Raw genomic sequence first — 18,957 nt, forward strand, 5'->3', positions numbered from 1 at the left:
CTCATCTATGCTACACACAACAAATCTTAACACATCCTCTAAACAATTAAGTTATGCCACAGCTGGTGCAGTGTGGTAACAGGAAAACTTGAGTTCAAATAACTAAACCCGTAGCTGAGCAGCTAAGATGTTTTTCCTTTAAAAAAATTGTTGTTTTCGATTTTCTGACATTACTTTTCTAGCTCAGGTAACAAAAAAAGCAGTGTTTGGACAGTGTCACCAGGTTATTTTTGTAAACAAAAGCTCACTGAACAGCTCTGATGTGCACATGCTGTCCCAGGAATTATGGAAGATCAAATGAATAAAACTCTCTTTCTGGCCTCAAGAATCTAGTAAGATGATTAAAAATGGAACCCAAAAAGTCTAATAAAGGGAGAACATAATAGGAGGCTGTGGAATTTCAGGGCAGGGACAAATTCCCTGATTTTCCTTCACTGGGGAAATGGAATTAATAAAAACCATATGTGTTTACAAAGCAATACCTACAGAATTTAGAAATTCTTAATTTCGAAAGATGGCTATCTTCCATGTTGATCATTCTTCTGCATTCACATTTCCTTCCTCTTCCACTCAGTTGCCTACTGACAAAAGAATATGCTGACTTTTTTCACAGAGGCTGATTTTTAAAAGTTTTCTCTGAAGAGCAAGTTTTCTTTGCCTTCATCCAAATATTGCTGCCACGGAGTTAATAATGAGAAATAATGTAATTTTGCACATTTGCCACACTGTACAGCTTCCGAAGTGTTTTCACAAATGCTATTTCAAGGGGTCTCTCTGGTCACCACAAAATCCTGAGGAGCGCACATGGTCCGATGAATGCGTCGCTCGGTATGTGTGTGTGCATGTGGTTATTATTATTTTCCTCGTGCACAGAGGATTCTGAGGCTCAGAGGAGTTTGGTGAGTGACAGTGACAACTGGCATTTGTCAGACAAAAAGAAAATTGCTGGCTAAGCCCTCTAAGCTAAAATTACTTACAAATTATTGCCCTTGAAAGCTCATGTTCTCGCTGCTATATGTTCTCTTGCAAAGCTAATGGCCCTGAGCAGCATCTGGGGGCCCAGGCTCCCCTTTTCTCCACGCGTGTCCCCCCGCCATTCCCTCCTCAGAAACTGGTCGACCTGTCTCCTCTCATCCTCTCTTCCCAATAAAAGATCAAAAAGCAGCCATTTGAACTTCCATCCTAAAAAGCCAAAGCCAATGAATTATGTCCTTCAAGAGTATTTGGGCTTTAAAACTTGGGCATCACCCTGCGGGGGGATGTCTTCTTGCTAATAAACACTTTTGGGGGCAGCAGCCAGAAGGTGGAAGGAATTTGGTGCTGAACCACTGATGCTGCCATGTTTCCCTCCAGTGATGAAGAAAGGGCCTCTGAGCTTTTCTTCAGGGTCAGAGAAGGAAAGAGAAGCTGGCACTAATGCAACCTGGGCTGTGTCCCTGAAAGGAACTTCAGGGATGAACAATGACAGATTTAACAAGTAGAGAAAGCGCACTGGGTCCCCAGGGGCTGAGGGACAAAGGAAAAAGCAGAATTTGGGAAGCAGCCAGGGGCCTGAGAGTGACATCCCCAGCACTCTCTCCAACTCCACGCATGCACATTTGTCCTGGCCTGATCTCAGACTCGCCGGCTCAAGCCCTGTGCTTCTCAAGATCTGCCCCAGGTCCAGAAAGCAGCACCCTCAAGTCCCACAGCCTTGACCCAGGCTACTCTTGCTTCCATTTGAACACACTGAGTGGGAGAAGCTGTTCTTACCTCGTAGTGGGCCACGCGCTGAGATTCCGATATCAGCTGTGCACTGCACACCTTGCAGTAACTGTCTGTAAATAAATCCTGATCGATATCGGAGGACTTCATCAGGCTAAAAGAGAAGCAAAAGAAGAGAAAAGCAAGATGAATCCACTGCTTTGGTTTTTATGCATGACACTAAGTGTGTGAAGAAGCCAGGAGCCCGGTACCAGATCCAATGATGGTGACAGTGGGGGAGATCTCCCCAAACCTTTGGGGTGACCATGTCAATCGACCTTAGTAAGTGTATAGGTGACCATTTTCTCATAAATGCTCAACAGCGTGGCTGATACCCCGAAAAACTGAAATCCAGCTTTAGTTTTCTTTGTTTGACAAATCAGACCTACATCTACTGTATTGTCAAGGATTTATGTGAAAAGACATCTTCAAAAATGATTCATATTAGCAAAATATTGTAAGCATACAATATAGCCAACAGTAGGAAATAGGTTAAATGAAATTCTGATACATCCATACACTAGAATACTACATGGCTCCCAAATCCAAACTCTGATCAAATCCTTTAAGAAAATATTTAGTAAAATAGGAAAAAGTTTACCATTAACAACAAAGGTTTACAAATCAATATGTACAGTATTATACTAATTTCTTTTAAAGCATGTATAGGTGTGCAGAAAACCATTCCAGGAAGTTTTAACAAAATGTTAATAGCAGTTATCTTTGGGAGATTATAGGTAATCACATAATTTTCCTTATTTTTACATTTTCTACAATGAACATGGATTGCTTTTGCAGTACATGGAAACAGGTTAGTTTTGTAAAGAGACTTATAAGCAATATCAAATTGACTTTTGAGTTCAATAGCTTTACTTAGACAATTAAATAGTAAAATCAGACTAAAGTATCACTTTCTTTGCAAGTCTATGCCTTGTAAAGTGAGAAGCCCTCATGATTCCTGCTGACTTTTCTACATGTAGGGTAGAGGAAATTCATAAAGGTCACTTCCACCGCTCCACACCACAAGTGAGACCACAGAGGTAAACAAACATATCCTCAAATTCCAAACCCCAAACCAAAATGCAGCCAAAGTTCTCAAGCTTGTGAAAGTGAGCTGACACAGAGGTGTCTTACAGTAGCTGAAATGTAATGTCACCACCCTGGAAACACACACTAGCACATCAGGATGCTTTTCTCTAACCCCAAAATTTGTTTCATCTTACCTCCTACCTGCCAAGCAAAGAGTAAGGACTGTGCCAGAGGCCATGCATATGAAGAGGCCTGAGAAGCCGAGACAGCAGGGTGAGGTGGGCACCCTGTAGGGTGGAGGATGGAGTTCATCCTACTCTGACACCCTCACTGTACACATGACACTGTCCAGAGTCACACTGCTGATGTTTGGCATGGCCACAGATACTGCCCAACTTCCCTGATCCCAATTCCCACTCTCCAGCCCAGGTCGAGCGCTACCTGCAAGCTGCATGATATGGTAAGTCACTAAACCTTCTAGGTCTCAGTTCTCTCCCTATAAAAGTTGAGAAAACAACATTTTCCAGGCCTCCTTAGAGAATTGTGGGGAATATCAAAAGGAGAAATCTAGAAGAATGTACTGTATAAACTGTAAAGCTCCTTTTATTTGAATGGGAATCACTATCCCATTTTTACTGACATCCCGATGTTGGTAAGATATCGGGCAAGTCTTGATTAATGCAACAAGATGAAGGACTGTGGTCCATTTTAAGACATTTAAAAAAATCATCTAAATAGTTGGGTCATGAGAGTAAAGTATCCGTCTGAAATAAAAGGCTGCCTACTCAACAACTCCAAACTCACTTTCTACCTTACCTTTGGCTATCTTGGCCCGTTAGGGCATTTGTATTAAGCAGTTCAAAAGGATTCACAGTTTCTGCTCCCAGGAGACGAGTACCTATGGTTTGCAATGCCCTGAGTCCCAACAGTAATGCCAAAGAGTAAGGACCAGTGATTCTCACAGCTGAAATGGACCTGTTATTTCTGGAAGGATCGTTCCGGGCAGACAGCCCGGTCAACTTGGAGTACAGCACCTGCAGTGCCTGGAGGCTCACGACCTCACATGTCAGCCTGTTCCAGAGAGCCTGGCAGCTCTAGTATTTAGGTACTTTTTAGGTTGATTCAAAATCTGTCCCCCTGTAGATTTCACTCATTGATTCTCTTTGGGAACAACACAGAATTATTCTACTCCCCTTTCTCATGAGATCCCCTCCCTCAAGTATTGAAGATAGCTCTCTTCTATCTATTCCCAACACCTGTCCTGCCTTATCGTCTTGGTCTGTGTCTGTCTTTTTATGAACCATCTTCAAAGGCAATGCCAAGAGCAGAATGAAACACTCCAAATATGTCAGCAGAGGATCACAAATCCAAATGACCCTCCAAAACATCCACTGTCATTTGCAACAGTCTGTATTCACAGCCTAGAGTGCAAATGGAGAAGAGGTGCTTTGATGATGCGAAAATGTAGTACAACATTTTGAAATGTCAAATGAGAAAAGAAAACTTGGTAAGGTGTATTTTTGAAGCCAAGCTCCTATAAGTAGTTGTGTTTAAATATTATCGTGTTCCCTGCTATTTCTAATAAAGAAAAGCACGAAAATAGATTCACGGGTGACCTGGTTAATAGGAATCTCCAAACTGAATGCACACTCCCGCCTCATTATACAACTGACTGCAGAAATCAAACAGTGTGAAAGGATATTCAAGGTACATGTCGGACCAAGCAGGGCCCGTAGGAGTCTGAGTCTCGGTAAAGCAGCTGTGCAGCAGAAATAGCTTTAAAGGCAGAATATAAAATGTGTATACTAAAAAAAAAAAAAAAAAATTCAAAGAAAGAAGAGAATATCCTGGCTTTTTCCACTGTTTTATATAAGAATATTGACTTGAACAAGCCCACATACAGTAAAATGGTAACAAAGACCCCTCTGAAATCGACACGGCCCGAGTAGAATACCTGAATGAGTTAAATTCCAGTGGGACGCTATCAGTGAACAAGTGTCAGACTGGTTTGTGCATGAGACCTCTACTCCAAGAAAAGAGAACTCTTTCTGTGTAGGTCACTTTAGACAAGCAGAGGGTCTGATTTATGATTCAAAGAGTGGACTTCCCAAGAGGGGAGGCTGTCACTTGCTCCTCTCCTCCAGCTTGTTTAGAATAGGATTCCCAGCTTCACTGGCCTTCAGAAGTACAGGAGAGCTGGGAAGAAAAAGGAAAACTTGACTGTCTTTCCTTAACCTTGTCCATGGTGCTGAATCATTGGCTAGAGCTGAGACAGGGCTGGGCCACTGATCACTTACTGGTCAGTCATACTGTCCATCAGGGCCAATGTGTGGTGACATGCCCCCCCCCAAACTCTAAGAACATGCTGATTGTACTGAACTCTGACCAGGCACTGGGGCATTGTGAGGAGGGAGACAAGAGTAAGGGAAGCAGTCTGATGTCCTGAATTTGAAACTGATCTGAAGGAAAGCTTCCTCAGTATTCCCCACCCTGGCACATTCCAAAGCAAACACTGAAGACTTGAATAACCTCTCTATCACTCTTCAGTATTCACAGAGGAAAGGGCTGCCTGTATTGTAGGAAAGTAAAGGCCCAGAGTAGAATTGGAGGCAGTACTAGAATAGGAACATGATTAGATTCTCATTGGCTGTCCTAGGTCTCTATACAGCAATAGACCTAGGTCTCTATACAGCAATATTTAAATGTGTAGCGGTGACAGTGTAAGACTCAGAGGTGTAGTTCAGTATAATAAATAAAGAAAATTTGGAGGGGAGAGATTTTGTTTATTCAATAATGGTTACTGAACATCTATTATGTGTGAGGCATCGGGACAACAGAAGGCACAGATCCTGTCTTCCAAATCTTTATGAGCTATTGAGTGAGAAGAGAGATACCCACCAAATACAGGCAGCAAGTGTAATTGGCTGGTAAAAAGCGCTACAGGATTTGAAGAGACAAGAGGCATTATAGGGAACTCGTCAAGGAGGCTCTATAAGAGTTGAAATTTAAGGATGGACAGGATTGGAGTGGAGAGAAATGGGTTCCAACTCGGGAGCTAATTCTTTTCCCTGGCACAGGAGAAAATCCTACTATCAGTAGGTATAAGAAGATATATATGAAGGGCACTGGTGGGCTTATTTGGGATTATGCAACATAAGGGGAAAAGGCAGCAAGATGCAAGGAAGAGAGGGGTACACAAACTTCAAGGTCCAGATGGAAGCAGGAGAGCCAGGTCCCAACACATATCTCAAGGTGTAAGGAATGGCGTTTTTCAGGATCTTCAAATGCAGATGTGAAGCCTTCCTTTCTGCTTCTTTCTGCTCCTCAAGAGTAGATTTCAGGAACACTGGCTGAAAATTCAAAGAAACCTGAGGCTTCATAGCCGAGATTAATATTCTTCATTCCATTCCATTTCTAATAATGCTAAAATAGCTTCTGACTTAAAGATCCCAAAACCCATGCAGGGCTCTTCAGAGAAAAACAAGACATTAGTTCAAATCCAGGTTTGGTCACTTGCCAACTAGGTTTTTTGAGCAAGTTATATATCCTCCTTGAGCCCTGCTTTCCTCATTTGTGAAATGGGGCAAACATTCTCACAGGGTTATTGCGGTGATTAGAGAAGGTGAAGATTGAAAGCATCTAACAAAGAGTGTAGCATATGGCAGACACTCCAAAAACAGATATTACCACCACTGGTATGAATATTATTAATTTTATATTATCGTTATTCTTATTTTCAGGAGGGATGCTGTAAATATTGAAGCAGAGAAATAAACAGAACCACATTCAAGACTAAGGGGGAAGATAACACAGTCGGTGTGCTGAAATCATAGCTTTTATTGCCTTCACAGGCTTCCTCTTTTGTATTAACAATACCATCTACAAAAATGTCTTGTTTCTACTGATTCCACTGCCGGCTGATACTCAGGCCTTATGCTTGTGAAGACCCCATACTTCATGAATGTTTAAAACCTATTCTTGTTGTTGGTAGGTGCTGATACTGGCAGACGGAGCAATTTGATGAGAACTGCGTCCTACCCTCTCTCTTGCCCACATGTGCTCTTCTCGCTGTGAACTGCTCCCCGGGGGGACGCAAAGGAAGAGCACATTCCACCCAAAGTCTGGGGGTAGACCAGTTCTCTGCACCCATAGCCACTCACTGTGGTGGCCCTGCGGTGGCCACAGCTGTCACACTCCCCAGGGAGGCATCTCTGCTCCCATCCCTTGGAGAGAGAAGCCCTCGGCTTGGAGATCCCCACCGCTGGGTATCCTGTCACAGATTTGGGCATTTTCCCTCCGAAGCTCATCTATAAGATCTAATAACCTAACCTACTCTTCACTCACTCTCTCTCCCCTCACTAGCCCTTTAAAAAATAGGATTTAAGACTCATGGCAATTTCAACCACAGTGTTACTCTTACCCTTAGGGGCATATTTCTGCATTTCCAAACTGTCACTCCGTCTGACTTTGTGAACTCATCAGTATCAGGGACTGCATCTAAAAATACTCCCAACATGGGACTTCCCTGGCAGTCCGGTGGTTAGGACTCCACGCTTCCACTGCAGGGGGCACAGGCTCGATCCCTGGTCGGGGAACTAAGATCCCACATGCTGCACGGCGCGGCCAAAATAAAAAAAAAAAGTACTCCCACCAGCGTTTGACTCTGGTGAAAACTCTAGACCCAGAAGGAACGAAGATTTTATTTTACTACTATAAACATACTAAGTGGTGCTTCTGAGTCAGGCTTAGTTAGGGCTAAGAGCCTGACCACCTGACTCAGTTCCTCCAAGAGGCAGGTAACGTCATCAGCCTCATTTTCTGGATGAGTAACTAAGGCTTCGGATTGAGTAACAAGTTTGTAAGTGGCAGTCGGGTACCAAGCTGGGGCTGACTCTGTGTCCAACCGCTCAGCCCTCACCCTGGCTCCCTCCCTGGGGTGGAATTCAGCGCGGTGAGCCTTTCAGTCTGTTCTCCTATCGCCCGTCTAGGGAGCAGCATTAAAAATATGAAAATGAAAGTGTCGGGCAGACATCCTGCCCAGAATTCCTATGTTGTGGCCTGGAGCGCCCCAACTGTCCGGGTGGAACCTTGGAGGCTGGAACTGACCTCAGGGTCCAGACGCTTTTACCTGCGTTTATCTAATCAAACTGGGATGTGCTACCGTCTTCCCGCACATTCTGCCTCTGTTCTGCCTGCACATCAGTAGCCTGACTCACCCTCAGGTTCAGTACCTACTTCTGCCCTCCCATCTGGCCTGACACCCTGCAAAACCAGCCCACCCTTCTGTCTAGCCTGGCTGGCTCCTCTTCATCCGGCTGGGACCCTCCACTCTATGTCCCGTGCCCACCCCAGCAAAGGGCTGGACTCCCGCGGCCACAGTGCCCCGTGCGGAGAGGCTAGACTTCTGTCTCTTTCAATTTTGACAAGCTGAATGGTTGACTGAAAATGCCACCAATTAAAACGAACTTTCCCCTGGTTTATGAACGTGAAACAGACAGGAGGAATCCTGCTGCCATTTACATTCAGCCACATCTTAAAATTAAAATTATTAACCTCAAAAAGACTATTGAAATGGTTCCTATTTTGTTCTTACCAATACTGGAGGGGATCAAGTTCTACTCAGAAGGAGGAAAGCTATGAGAATCGGGGCTGGTCCATTTTCAGCACAAAACAAATAAGCCTTGGTCTGCTTCTCTGTGATACTTTGAGTTCTTATTCTACGGGCGAAAGGGCCCTGAACTGGAGCCCGCTTTTGGTGTTCTTGTGTCTGTGGCCTGATCTGTGCTCCCTTCCCCTTTCAGGCTCTGCCACTGTCTTTCTGGGGCACATAAACCGCCTTCCCCGTGAGCCTTCCTGTCATAGCAGACAAAGATTTGGAGACAAACACGTGACTTTGGAAACATCTCCACAGTGACCCCTCACCCCCACCCCTGCCTCTAGGGACCAACAATCCCACAGATGAGCTGGGTCTGTCTTGTCCCTTCACATCTCCCTCCATGTGAAGGTGGGGGACGCAGGGCTGGTTGCCATGGCAGCAGACGAAGCAGCCTGAGCAAAAACCACCACGGGAAGTGCTCCAGAAATGGAAGCAAACTGGACTTCCATGAAATCGCACCCGAGAGAGAGAAAGGGGGCCGAGAGCACGCAAATGAAGTGATGCCCGAGCCCAGCTCTCGGGGCCACAGACCCAACGTGTTATCCTTTAATTCACCGCACACCCCCAGGTGGCCAGACGGGGGACCTGGAACCTCCGTGAAGCGGCTGAGATCCGGACGGACGTCAGATACACAACCAGCTTGAAGCACCTTTGGGTTCCCTGTTTCCTGGGACAAAGCCCTTTCTGCTGATCGGATGCTGCCTCCCGCTTCCTGATGATGTTCAGGTAAAGGAATCTGGAGGTCCAGGCCCCTCACCACAGATTATCCACACGCAGGCGCAAGCTCTGCTTTCCAGCCTGAGCTTGAGAGAGACAGAGAACTCCCCACACCACTCTCTTCTCTCTCTTCTGCTTGGCGTCGCCAGGAGCTGCAAAGCTGACTTAACACCACTTGAATAATTGCCTTTTAATGGCACCATTTTCCTCACTTGTAAAACCGGGCACTGCGATCCTGACTCAGAGGCATCTGCCTCTGCTGGGCACACGTGCCTCATCCCAGGCCCTAGGCTGTGGAACCATATCTGTCAGTCTCGTCCACATATGGCTCGGGCTGGCCGATGACACCTGGGGCGGAGAGCAGCAAACATGGCCCCAGCCTGGGCCAGCCTCTGAGGGCACACACGTGTGCATCTGGTCCCCGGCCACTTCTCCCTCTCCGGCCCCTTGTGCCTTGTCAGGACGTGTGAGTCTGGATTGTAGACGTCAGGGGGCTGAGTGGAGCCCAAGGCTTCCAGGAACCCCAGCGCCTCAGATTTTCTATGACCTTTACAAAACGGCCTCTGCCCAAGTCCAGCATATCCTACAGCCTCGCTCGCATCCCCCTTTTACTCATCACCCGGGGTTTATTGAGCATTTACTACGTGCTGGTGCCCCTCTAGGCACTAGGTTTGCCGCAGTGAACAACTCCAAGGTTCTGATCTCACGAGAAGGTTCACACACTGGACTCGGTACACGCCATTCTGCAGAAACACACACAGAATCCCCATCTCCTTCCACACATAAATAAAATATTCATACCAGCTAGTAGGCAGTGGCTCTCTCTCTCTCTCATGTCATTCTAGAATCTCTACATGTTCTGTGGCTTAACAGTCCCTGCTAAGATTTCAGGGTTGGACCTTTGTCTCCAGTGAACAGTAGAGATGGGGGATGTGGGCAGAGGCAGGGGAGTGAACAGGTTTCCAAAAGGTAAGAGCTCTTCTGTCTGGGTTTCCCAAAGGCCCTAGAGGAGACAGCTGTGGGGAGGGCCCAAGGTGGCTGGCGGTAACAGGCGATGAGCCCAACTGCCCCCAGCTGATGGGTCTGAGTGGCCTGACGGAGCACTTTTGTCAGAAGAAGCACCGTTTCCTTCCGTAGGATATGAATGGGTACAACTCCAGCACCTCTGCCCATCACAGTGGGTCAGAGGCATTTTCTTTCCCTTTCTGCCACATCAGAGGGGAGACATGCGTGGTGGATGGAGAACTCAGATTTTCCCTTTGTTTATCCCTTCCGTCGGGGCCAACACAGAGCCCCCATCTCAGGAGGAAGACCAGAGGCAGAGAGAAAAAAATAAATTACTAAGCCACAAAGAGGAGGAGAGGGGAGGAGAAAATATGGGCGAGAAGAACACGCCTTTTATGTTTTCTGTTGCTCTTTCCATCAAACTGAAGTGCTGTGCACCCAGATGGAAAAGCCACTAGCATCTTAAAGACTAGGTTCCCGCCCTCCCCACCCCCCCACCGCCACCTCCCCACCCCGACTTGAAGGAAGAAAGCCTACGATGTGGATTCCTCACTTCCCAGGGTGCCAGCTGCCTGGGTGGAGCAGGTGCACCCTTAAAACAGGTGGATTTTCTTAACAAGCTGTAAGACAACACGATCTTTCTTCTGAACAGTGGAAACAAGCCTTTGCAAATGCAGTTTATAAGTAAGTATTCCATTACCGTAACTTGTTTCCATGATTTCTCTTCACACGACTGCCCCTACTGAACCAGACAGATTGAGGGCAGATGTGAATGCGGCTATCACATCCAGGGCTTGGAGGCATAGTTCTGCACCTGTAACCAAGTGCAGATGAGCCAGACCGAGCCGCTGCGGGGAAAACGATCACTTTTATTCTAATCCATACTCCGAGGATGCTGTGTGGCTTTCCGTCAGCCAGCAAACATTCTCAGCCCCGTTCCCTACTCCAGCCTGCTGACTTGCCTTGGCCCCTCAGGAGATTCCTCTTTGGTCTCGATTTCCGTGCTGCTTTTCATAAAATCAGCAAAATTGTAGAGCTGTGTAATAGTATCTGGAGTGGCCAAGATGAAAAGACGCAGGAATTAAATGTTGCAAAGGTAGGGGCCACCCACCCGCAAACTGACAACAACCTGCCTGCAGGTCTGCCCCTTCCGTGAAATCTTTCAATCAGAACTTCTTTTCCCATCTGAGAGCTGGTTTGAGATCGTGTAGCACGTCTTGCTTTGGGATGCAGCAAGAAGCAGGAAAAATAATGAGAGCTTAGGGAATCCAGCTACCAGGGGAAGCTAAGCATTAAAAGGTGTGTGTGTTATGCACATTAATAAACAATGAAGGGATTAGTAAAAATGAAAATATCTGACTGTATCAAGTGTTGGTGAAGGTATGGACACACAGGGTCTTTCACACACTTTTGATAGGAAGAGCAGTTTGAAAGTTAAGCATTATCTCATCAGGCTAAGCACTCCAGTTGACAGGCAAGAAATATTCTTGCTCCGTGCACGACACGAGGCGTGTAAAGGATGAGGGTGGAAGCATTGTTCAAATAGCAAAACCTGCAATCAGCCCGATGCGCATCTGCCGGAGGCGGGATGAATAAATTGAGGGAGAACCACGATATGAGTGATGTCCCGCAACACACCAGAATACGGATGAACCGTGGCAGTCGAATGTTTACATGGAAAAAGTAAGTCAAAGAGCATGTACACGAGATCCTTTCTACGAGTAAAAAACTGAAATAAAAATAGATACATCTTTAGGATACATGTAGAGAAGATACACCTCCGAAAATGTTTAGCAAAAAAATGAGGACAGGATTCAGGATGGTGATTAGTGCAGACGGGCAGGATGAGGGAGTCACGTGACTGGATGCAAGTTGTTGCCAGATCTTAACTTTGCTTTGAAAGGTGTTATATAGGGGCTCATTGTTATTAAAGATGGTGAATGATAGTGATGATGATGATAGATGATAGATAGATAGATAGAGGTTAGATAGATGCCAGATAGATAGATTGATGATAAATAGATAGATACCCTCTATGCACCAATGATGAGACAGAATTTTCTGGAAGCAAATCCTCCACACTCTCTATAACAGAGACACCGTTATATTTTTCCTTCTCCCCAGCCACAAAAAATAATCTGAATTTCTCATCCTCTCTCGCAGTTAGTCTGCCTTGTACTAGTTCTGGCCAATGCAATCTGGGCAAAAACAAAGTGCACTCTTGTAGGCGGGCCTGGAAAGCCGGCTGCACGATCTTCTATTTTCTCTCCCTCCTGAGGTTTCGATACTCATCCCCTAGTCCATTGGAAGCCACGTGTTAAAGAAGTGAAACTTCTGAAAGCCTGGGATCCTGAGTGACCACATGGAGTGCAGCCCCACGGCCATAACCCCTGGTGCCCACTGGACGTTACGTGGTTGAGAAATACACTTCTGATGTGCTAAGTCACTACGACCCCAGGGTCTACCTAGCATGACCTTAGCGAACTCAACTCAAACACAAGCACCATGACATGGCTGGAAAACAGTTACCCAGAAGCATACTTTTTACCAGTTAAACCTCTTACGTGCTTTTGAGGGAGCTGGAAAAAGCCAGACTTTCAAGGGTCTTAAGCTTGAGAGATTCGACTCTACGTTGTCCCTTGTGTGCTCTGGGTGACGGCATTAAGCAGCCCAGGCCTCCCCAAGAATGCTTATTCGGGCCTGTACCAATCACTTCCTCATTTGAAGAGATGTGGTGCTTTTATGGCATCTAAAAATCAAGCAATTTATGGAAAAGTACCACACCATTTGAGGACAAAGCCTATGTACTGGTACATTGACTAGAAGGGCCTTTTCATGTATTTTAACTAGGAGCCCTTTTCAAATACCAGTGGCACCTTCTAGGAAGGCCACTCTGTTTCTGTCCGGCTTTGAGTGCATTCATCCTCCTCGTGCCCGGCATGCTGGCACTGGTGTCTTGTGCGATCTGCTTTGCCATCTTGTGAGGGGGGAGAACCGAGCAGACGGCCATGACCACAGGGATGCCAGGTAATGAGCAAGTGCCTCACAGCAGAGTATCAGGGCCTTGTCACCTCGCCAGAAACGACAGCTTGGCCGTCTGGCATCAGCCCTGATGTTGGGAAGGAGCTCCCATCTCACCACTCCAGCTCCTAATGTAGTTGCACTTTCAAATTCTTGCCCTAAATCAGTGCTTCTTGCCTTTTCAGCTGAGTTGAGCTGGGGTTGGGCAGTTTCCAGAAAATGAAACCATATTAAATCTAGATTCATCACCTGGCTGAGCAGTTTGTGGCTTTGGGGAAAAGAGGGGCGTATCAACTACGGGCTGAGGGATGCCCTTCTAAGGCCATGCCCCCTCCCCCATGCATCACTGAAGTCGTACCCCTGCCCCAAGCCTGGCAGTGAATTGTCAGCCCCTCCACCTCTCCTGCCCACCTACCCAGACCGGATTGACCTTAAATCAGTGCCCCTACCCAGCCTCCCTCCTAGCCCGCTTCCCCACCTGCTGGGAGGAAGGTAGGGCTGCCCAGTGGAAGAGCATATCAGTGTCTGGATGGGCTGGTAAGGAAACAGGGCAGTGTGAACACCGGGCTGCCGAAGTCAAGGGACATGGGACTCGCCACCCGGACCTGAGGGGAATGGAGACGGAATAAGACCACATCCCACGGTGGAGACAGGAATAAGGAAATCGCAGCCCTGGAAAGGACCTTAGGGACCACTTGCCCTCTTCTCCACACTCAGAGAGAACAGAGAAGACACGCAGGAAGATGATGGGACTTACCCCCAGGTGACCCCTGTGAGCAAACACAAACTGGGGATCCCCACCTCATACAATAACATTCTTTTCCTACATCTCCCTGCCCGTCCAGAATGTTCACTGTTTTCCTTTTAGGAAGCATTTTGGGCAAGGAGGAACCAAAGCCACCCTTTTAAATTAGGGGGGAGAACCAGACACTTGCGGGACCTGGCGAATCAGGGATGCCTAACAAAGACCACCTTCTGGGTCGGACTCTGGGGAGTAGGTGAGAGGGGTTGTGAGGAGGGGAGGGGTATTGGGTTGGGGGCCTCGCCTCCCCCACCAGGCTCTCAGATTCTGGTGACTGATCCTTTGGTCAGGAATGAGAACGCCCTGGCCAGGGACCTGTGAGTCGTGCAGATATCAGGTCAGAGAGGGAAGTAGATTTAAGTACCGATTTCACCTAAGCTAGCCGTGCATTCACATCGCGAGCAGCAGTTCTGATTTCTCACCACCCAGAGTAATAGGCCATCCTCCCAAGTCGATGGGCCATGACGTGCTTACTGACTGAGTGATCTGGACCCACACTGAGATAAGTACTTGGAGCTTCCTGGGGTGGACAGAGAGACGAGAGGTCCAGATGCCCTTTCAGGGAAGACCTTCTTGCCCCAGCTGCTGGGAGTGGGGTTGGCTTTGGGGATCAGCTGTCTGCCTTTCGGGAGTGGCTTCTGCTGCAGTCACCCCGTCCAATGTCCCACTCCCAGCCAGGGTGGCCCACACCCAGCCGCTGATGGACGCAGGGTGAAAAGACCAGCCACTGAGTCTTAGGATGGACAAGTCGCACACACAGTCTCAACCTGGACCCTCTTTCGCAGGTAGAGAGACTGCCCCTCCCTTCCACGATGTCCCTCCCAGGTGCCACTCCTGGTAAACATCCCAAGCACTAAACCCTGCAGGGTCTACCTCCCGGCAAACCCGCACATTGACCTTGCTTCTCTCCCCAGGAGGTGAACCTCACACCGTAGCCCCACTGTGGACCCCACCTCATCAGAAATTCAGAGACCTGATCAGTTCCCGAAGCCCTAGAACTCCTCTGGGAGCCCAGCAAGTCATCCTCAGAGTAAAATTCAGGCAACCCGAGGCAAGAATTGTCTCTGGTAACGCTGTATCCTGAGATTGGCTCAGTGCTACTTAATAATATGCAAAACAGAGAAACATGCCAGAGCTGAATCCCATTTCCCAGCCCTTTGATCTGTGGTCTCCACTGCGGTTACAGTTATTATTGCACCATCTGACTTGAACTGATGTTTCTAAGTTCCGTAATGTCAAATAACTCATATTTCAGTAACACTGCCTACCCACGGCTAAAAATGTTGTTTCTTCCCACACAGCTATTCCTAATGAGATATTTCAAGCCACCTGGCACCCGGGGAAGATCCCTGGCTCATCTTCGACGGCGCCCTATGACATGGGAACCGTATACAATAGAACCCACTGGATGCTGGTGTCACGGGGCAGGAAGAGACTGCGCAGGTTCTTTTGTCCTACAGTAAGAGATGTCCCTTGGAGATGTCATTAGACCCACAGTCAGTGGGACCCTCGGGTAAAACGTAGTACAACACACCAAAAGAGGTGCTGGCCCCTGTCACTGACCGGTTTTCCTCCAGGACCTTAGCTGCTCTTACACCTTCTGATGAGAACCAGTTTGAAACCTGAACAAGTGTTAACTCCCACTGAAATGTAAATGCATTCAGGGAGCAGACAAGCCTCCTAACTGCTGCACTAGCCAACAAATCCCAGCCATCCCAAAGGCTTGCCATGCATCACAAACAGTGTGCCCTGCACGCTCGTCCCCCCATTTTGCTAGCCTGTGTTCTCGCCTCTCCATCACCCCACTGATCCAGGTGTTCAGGCGTCACCTCCCTGGGACGTGGTTCCTCTTCTTCTCACCCAAGCTGGGTTAGGGACCCTTTTCTAGGTCCTCCCAGCTCCCGGTGTACACATATACATAACAGATATAACATATGCTGCACCCCTGCTGTGCTGTGCTTCCCCCACGGACTGGAAGCCGTTCTAAGCACGTCAGCTAGGGTTGCAACGCACTGGTGTGGCCATCTGTGTCTAAAGAGAACTTGCTGTTTCTATTCTTTGAGTGCTATCCTGAAAATTATCAAGCAGAGCCCAGAGGATGGTCCCAAAGAAAACAACTCCAAGAGCATCCCTGGGACATCCCTGGGCTGCCCTGGGCAGGCCTTCTCCAGGGAGAGCCAGGCAGCCCACCTACCAGTGCAGACGTGTCAGTTTCTCAGAGCCCACAGAGGGGCTCCACCCTAGAAAACGAGGCCTCTGTGATCTGGTCTGGGAGGAGTGGTGAGTATAGCCTCCCCTCCTCAACAGTAAGCTCCCCTCCCCCTCCCTCACCTCCCAGCTGCACACTGGGTCTCTGCTGGAACAGGAGATGACACTAAAGAGGAATAAATGTCCCTTCATGCACTGCAACATCGCAGGAGGACCAAGTGAGCTCACCAACTCTGCCTCTGCCCAGGCAGGGCAACTCTGTTCTGAGCCACACCCTCCCACGGCCTGGATTTAGCCTCATCCACTGTTCAGACCACATCTGTGGGACATCTGGGAAAATGCTACTAGATACTCATCGTCATAGTCAACACTAACTGACTGTTATGGGTTGAATCATGTCTCTGAAGAAGGTATGTTGAAGTCCTAACTCCCAGGACTTGGGAATGTGACCTTATTTGGAAATAAGGTCTTTGCAGATGTAAGGAAGTTAAGATGAGGTCATATAGAATCACGGTGGGCCCCGAATAGCCAAAGCAATCTTGAGAAAGAAAAACAGAGCGGGAGGAAGTAGGCTCCCGGACTTCAGACTATACTACAAAGCTACAGGAATCAAGACAGTATGGTACTGGCACAAAAACAGAAATATAGATCAATGGAACAGGATAGAAAGCCCAGAGATAAACCCACACACATATGGTCACCTTATCTTTGATAAAGGGGGCAAGAATATGCAATGGAGAAAAGACAGCCTCTTCAATAAGTGGTGCTGGGAAAACTGGACAGCTACATGTAAAAGAATGAAATTAGAACACTTCCTAGCACCATACACAAAAATAAACTCAAAATGGATTAAAGACCTAAATGTAAGGCCAGACACTATAAAACTCTTAGAGGAAAACATATACAGAACATTCTATGACATAAATCACAGCAAGATCCTTTTTGACCCACCTCCTAGAGAAATGGAAATAAAAACAAAAATAAACAAATGGGACCTAATGAAACTTAAAAGTTTTTGCACAGCAAAGGAAACCATAAACAAGATGAAAAGACAACCCTCAGAATGGGAGAAAATATTTGCAAACGAAGCAACTGACAAAGGATTAATCTCCAAAATATACAAACAGCTCATGCAGCTCAATATCAAAAAAACAAACAACCCAATCCAAAAATGGGCAGAAGACCTAAACAGACATTTCTCCAAAGATATACAGACAGCCAACAAACACATGAAAGAATGCTCAACATCACTAATCATTAGAGAAATGCAAATCAAAACTACAATGAGGTATCACCTCACACCAGTCAGAATGGTCATCATCAAAAAATCTACAAACAGTAAATGCTGGAGAGGGTGTGGAGAAAAAGGAACTCTCTTGCACTATTGGTGGGAATGTAAATTGATAGAGCCACTATGGAGAATAGTATGGAGGTTCCTTAAAAAACTAAAAATAGAACTACCATACGACCCAGCAATCCCACTCCTGGGTATATACCCTGAGAAAACCATAATTCAAAAAGAGTCATGAACCGCAATGTTCATTGCAGCTCTGTTTACAATAGCCAGGACATGGAAGCAACCTAAGTGTCCATCAACAGATGAATAGATAAAGAAGATGTGGCACATATATACAATGGAATATTACTCAGCCGTAAAAAGAAACGAAATTGAGTTATTTGTAGTGAGGTGGATGGACCTAGAGTCTGTCATACAGAGAGAAAAACAAATACCGTAGGCTAACACATACATACGGAATCTAAAAAAAAATGGTTCTGAAGAACCTAGGGGCAGGACAGGAATAAAGACACAGACATAGAGAATGGACTTGAGGACAGGGGGAGGGGGAAGGGTAAGCTAGGGTGAAGTGAGAGAGTGGCATGAGCTTATAAATACTACCAAATGTGAAACAGATAGCTAGTGGGAAGCAGGCACAAAGCACAGGGAGATCAGCTCAGTGCTTCGTGACCACCTAGAGGGGTGGGATAGGGAGGGTGGGAGAGAGATGCAAGAGGGAGGGGATATGGGGATATATGTGTATATATATAGCTGATTCACTTTGTTATAAAGCAGAAACTAACACACCATTGTAAAGCAATTATTCAGCCATAAAAAGAAACGAAATTGAGTTATTTGTAGTGAGGTGGAGGAATCTAAAAAAAAAAATGTTCTGATGAACCTAGGGGCAGGACAGGAATAAAGATGCAGATGTAGAGAATGGACTTGAGGACACAGGGAGGGGGAAGGGTAAGATGGGACAAAGTGAGAGAATAGCATTGACATATATACTACCAAATGTGAAATAGATAGCTACTGGGAAGCAGCAGCATAGCACAGGGAGATCAGCTTGGTGCTTTGTGACCACCTAGAGGGGTGGGATAGGGAAGGTGGGAGAGAGATGCAAGAGGGAGGGGATATGGGGATATACGTATGCATGTAGCTGATTCACTTTGTTGTACAGAAGAAAGTAACGCAACATTGTAAAGCAACTATACTCCAATAAAGATGTCAAAAAAAAAAAAAAAAAGAATCAGGGTGGGTCCTGATCCAATAACTAGTGTCCTTTTAAGAAGGAACTTGGACAAATGGGGAGACGACCATGTGAAACCAGAAGCAGAGATGGGAGCGAAGCATCAACAAACCAAGGATGCCAGAAACCACCAGAGCTGGAAGAAACAAGGAAGCATCCTCCCCTAGAGCCTTCAGAGAGAGCACGATCCTGCTCACACCTTGATTTCTGGCAATCTAACACGCTGAGCAGGAATTTCATGCCACACG

At 46.7% G+C, this 18,957-nt stretch overlaps 1 protein-coding gene across 2 annotated transcripts in view; it reads right to left on the reverse strand.

Annotated features, from left to right (window-relative positions):
- Positions 1-18,957, reverse strand: part of ZMAT4 (zinc finger matrin-type 4) — a 352,855-nt gene that overhangs the window by 268,498 nt on the left and 65,400 nt on the right. For both annotated transcript variants that reach the window (XM_082444191.1, XM_082444190.1), the window contains one exon: positions 1,753-1,858. In XM_082444191.1, coding sequence (XP_082300317.1) covers positions 1,753-1,854 — 102 coding nt within the window. In that variant the 5' untranslated portion in view covers positions 1,855-1,858. The remainder of the gene's footprint in view (positions 1-1,752; positions 1,859-18,957) is intronic.

The sequence above is a fragment of the Balaenoptera physalus genome (assembly GCF_965194825.1).
Source record: "Balaenoptera physalus genome assembly, chromosome: 21".
Lineage (NCBI taxonomy): Eukaryota > Metazoa > Chordata > Mammalia > Artiodactyla > Balaenopteridae > Balaenoptera > Balaenoptera physalus.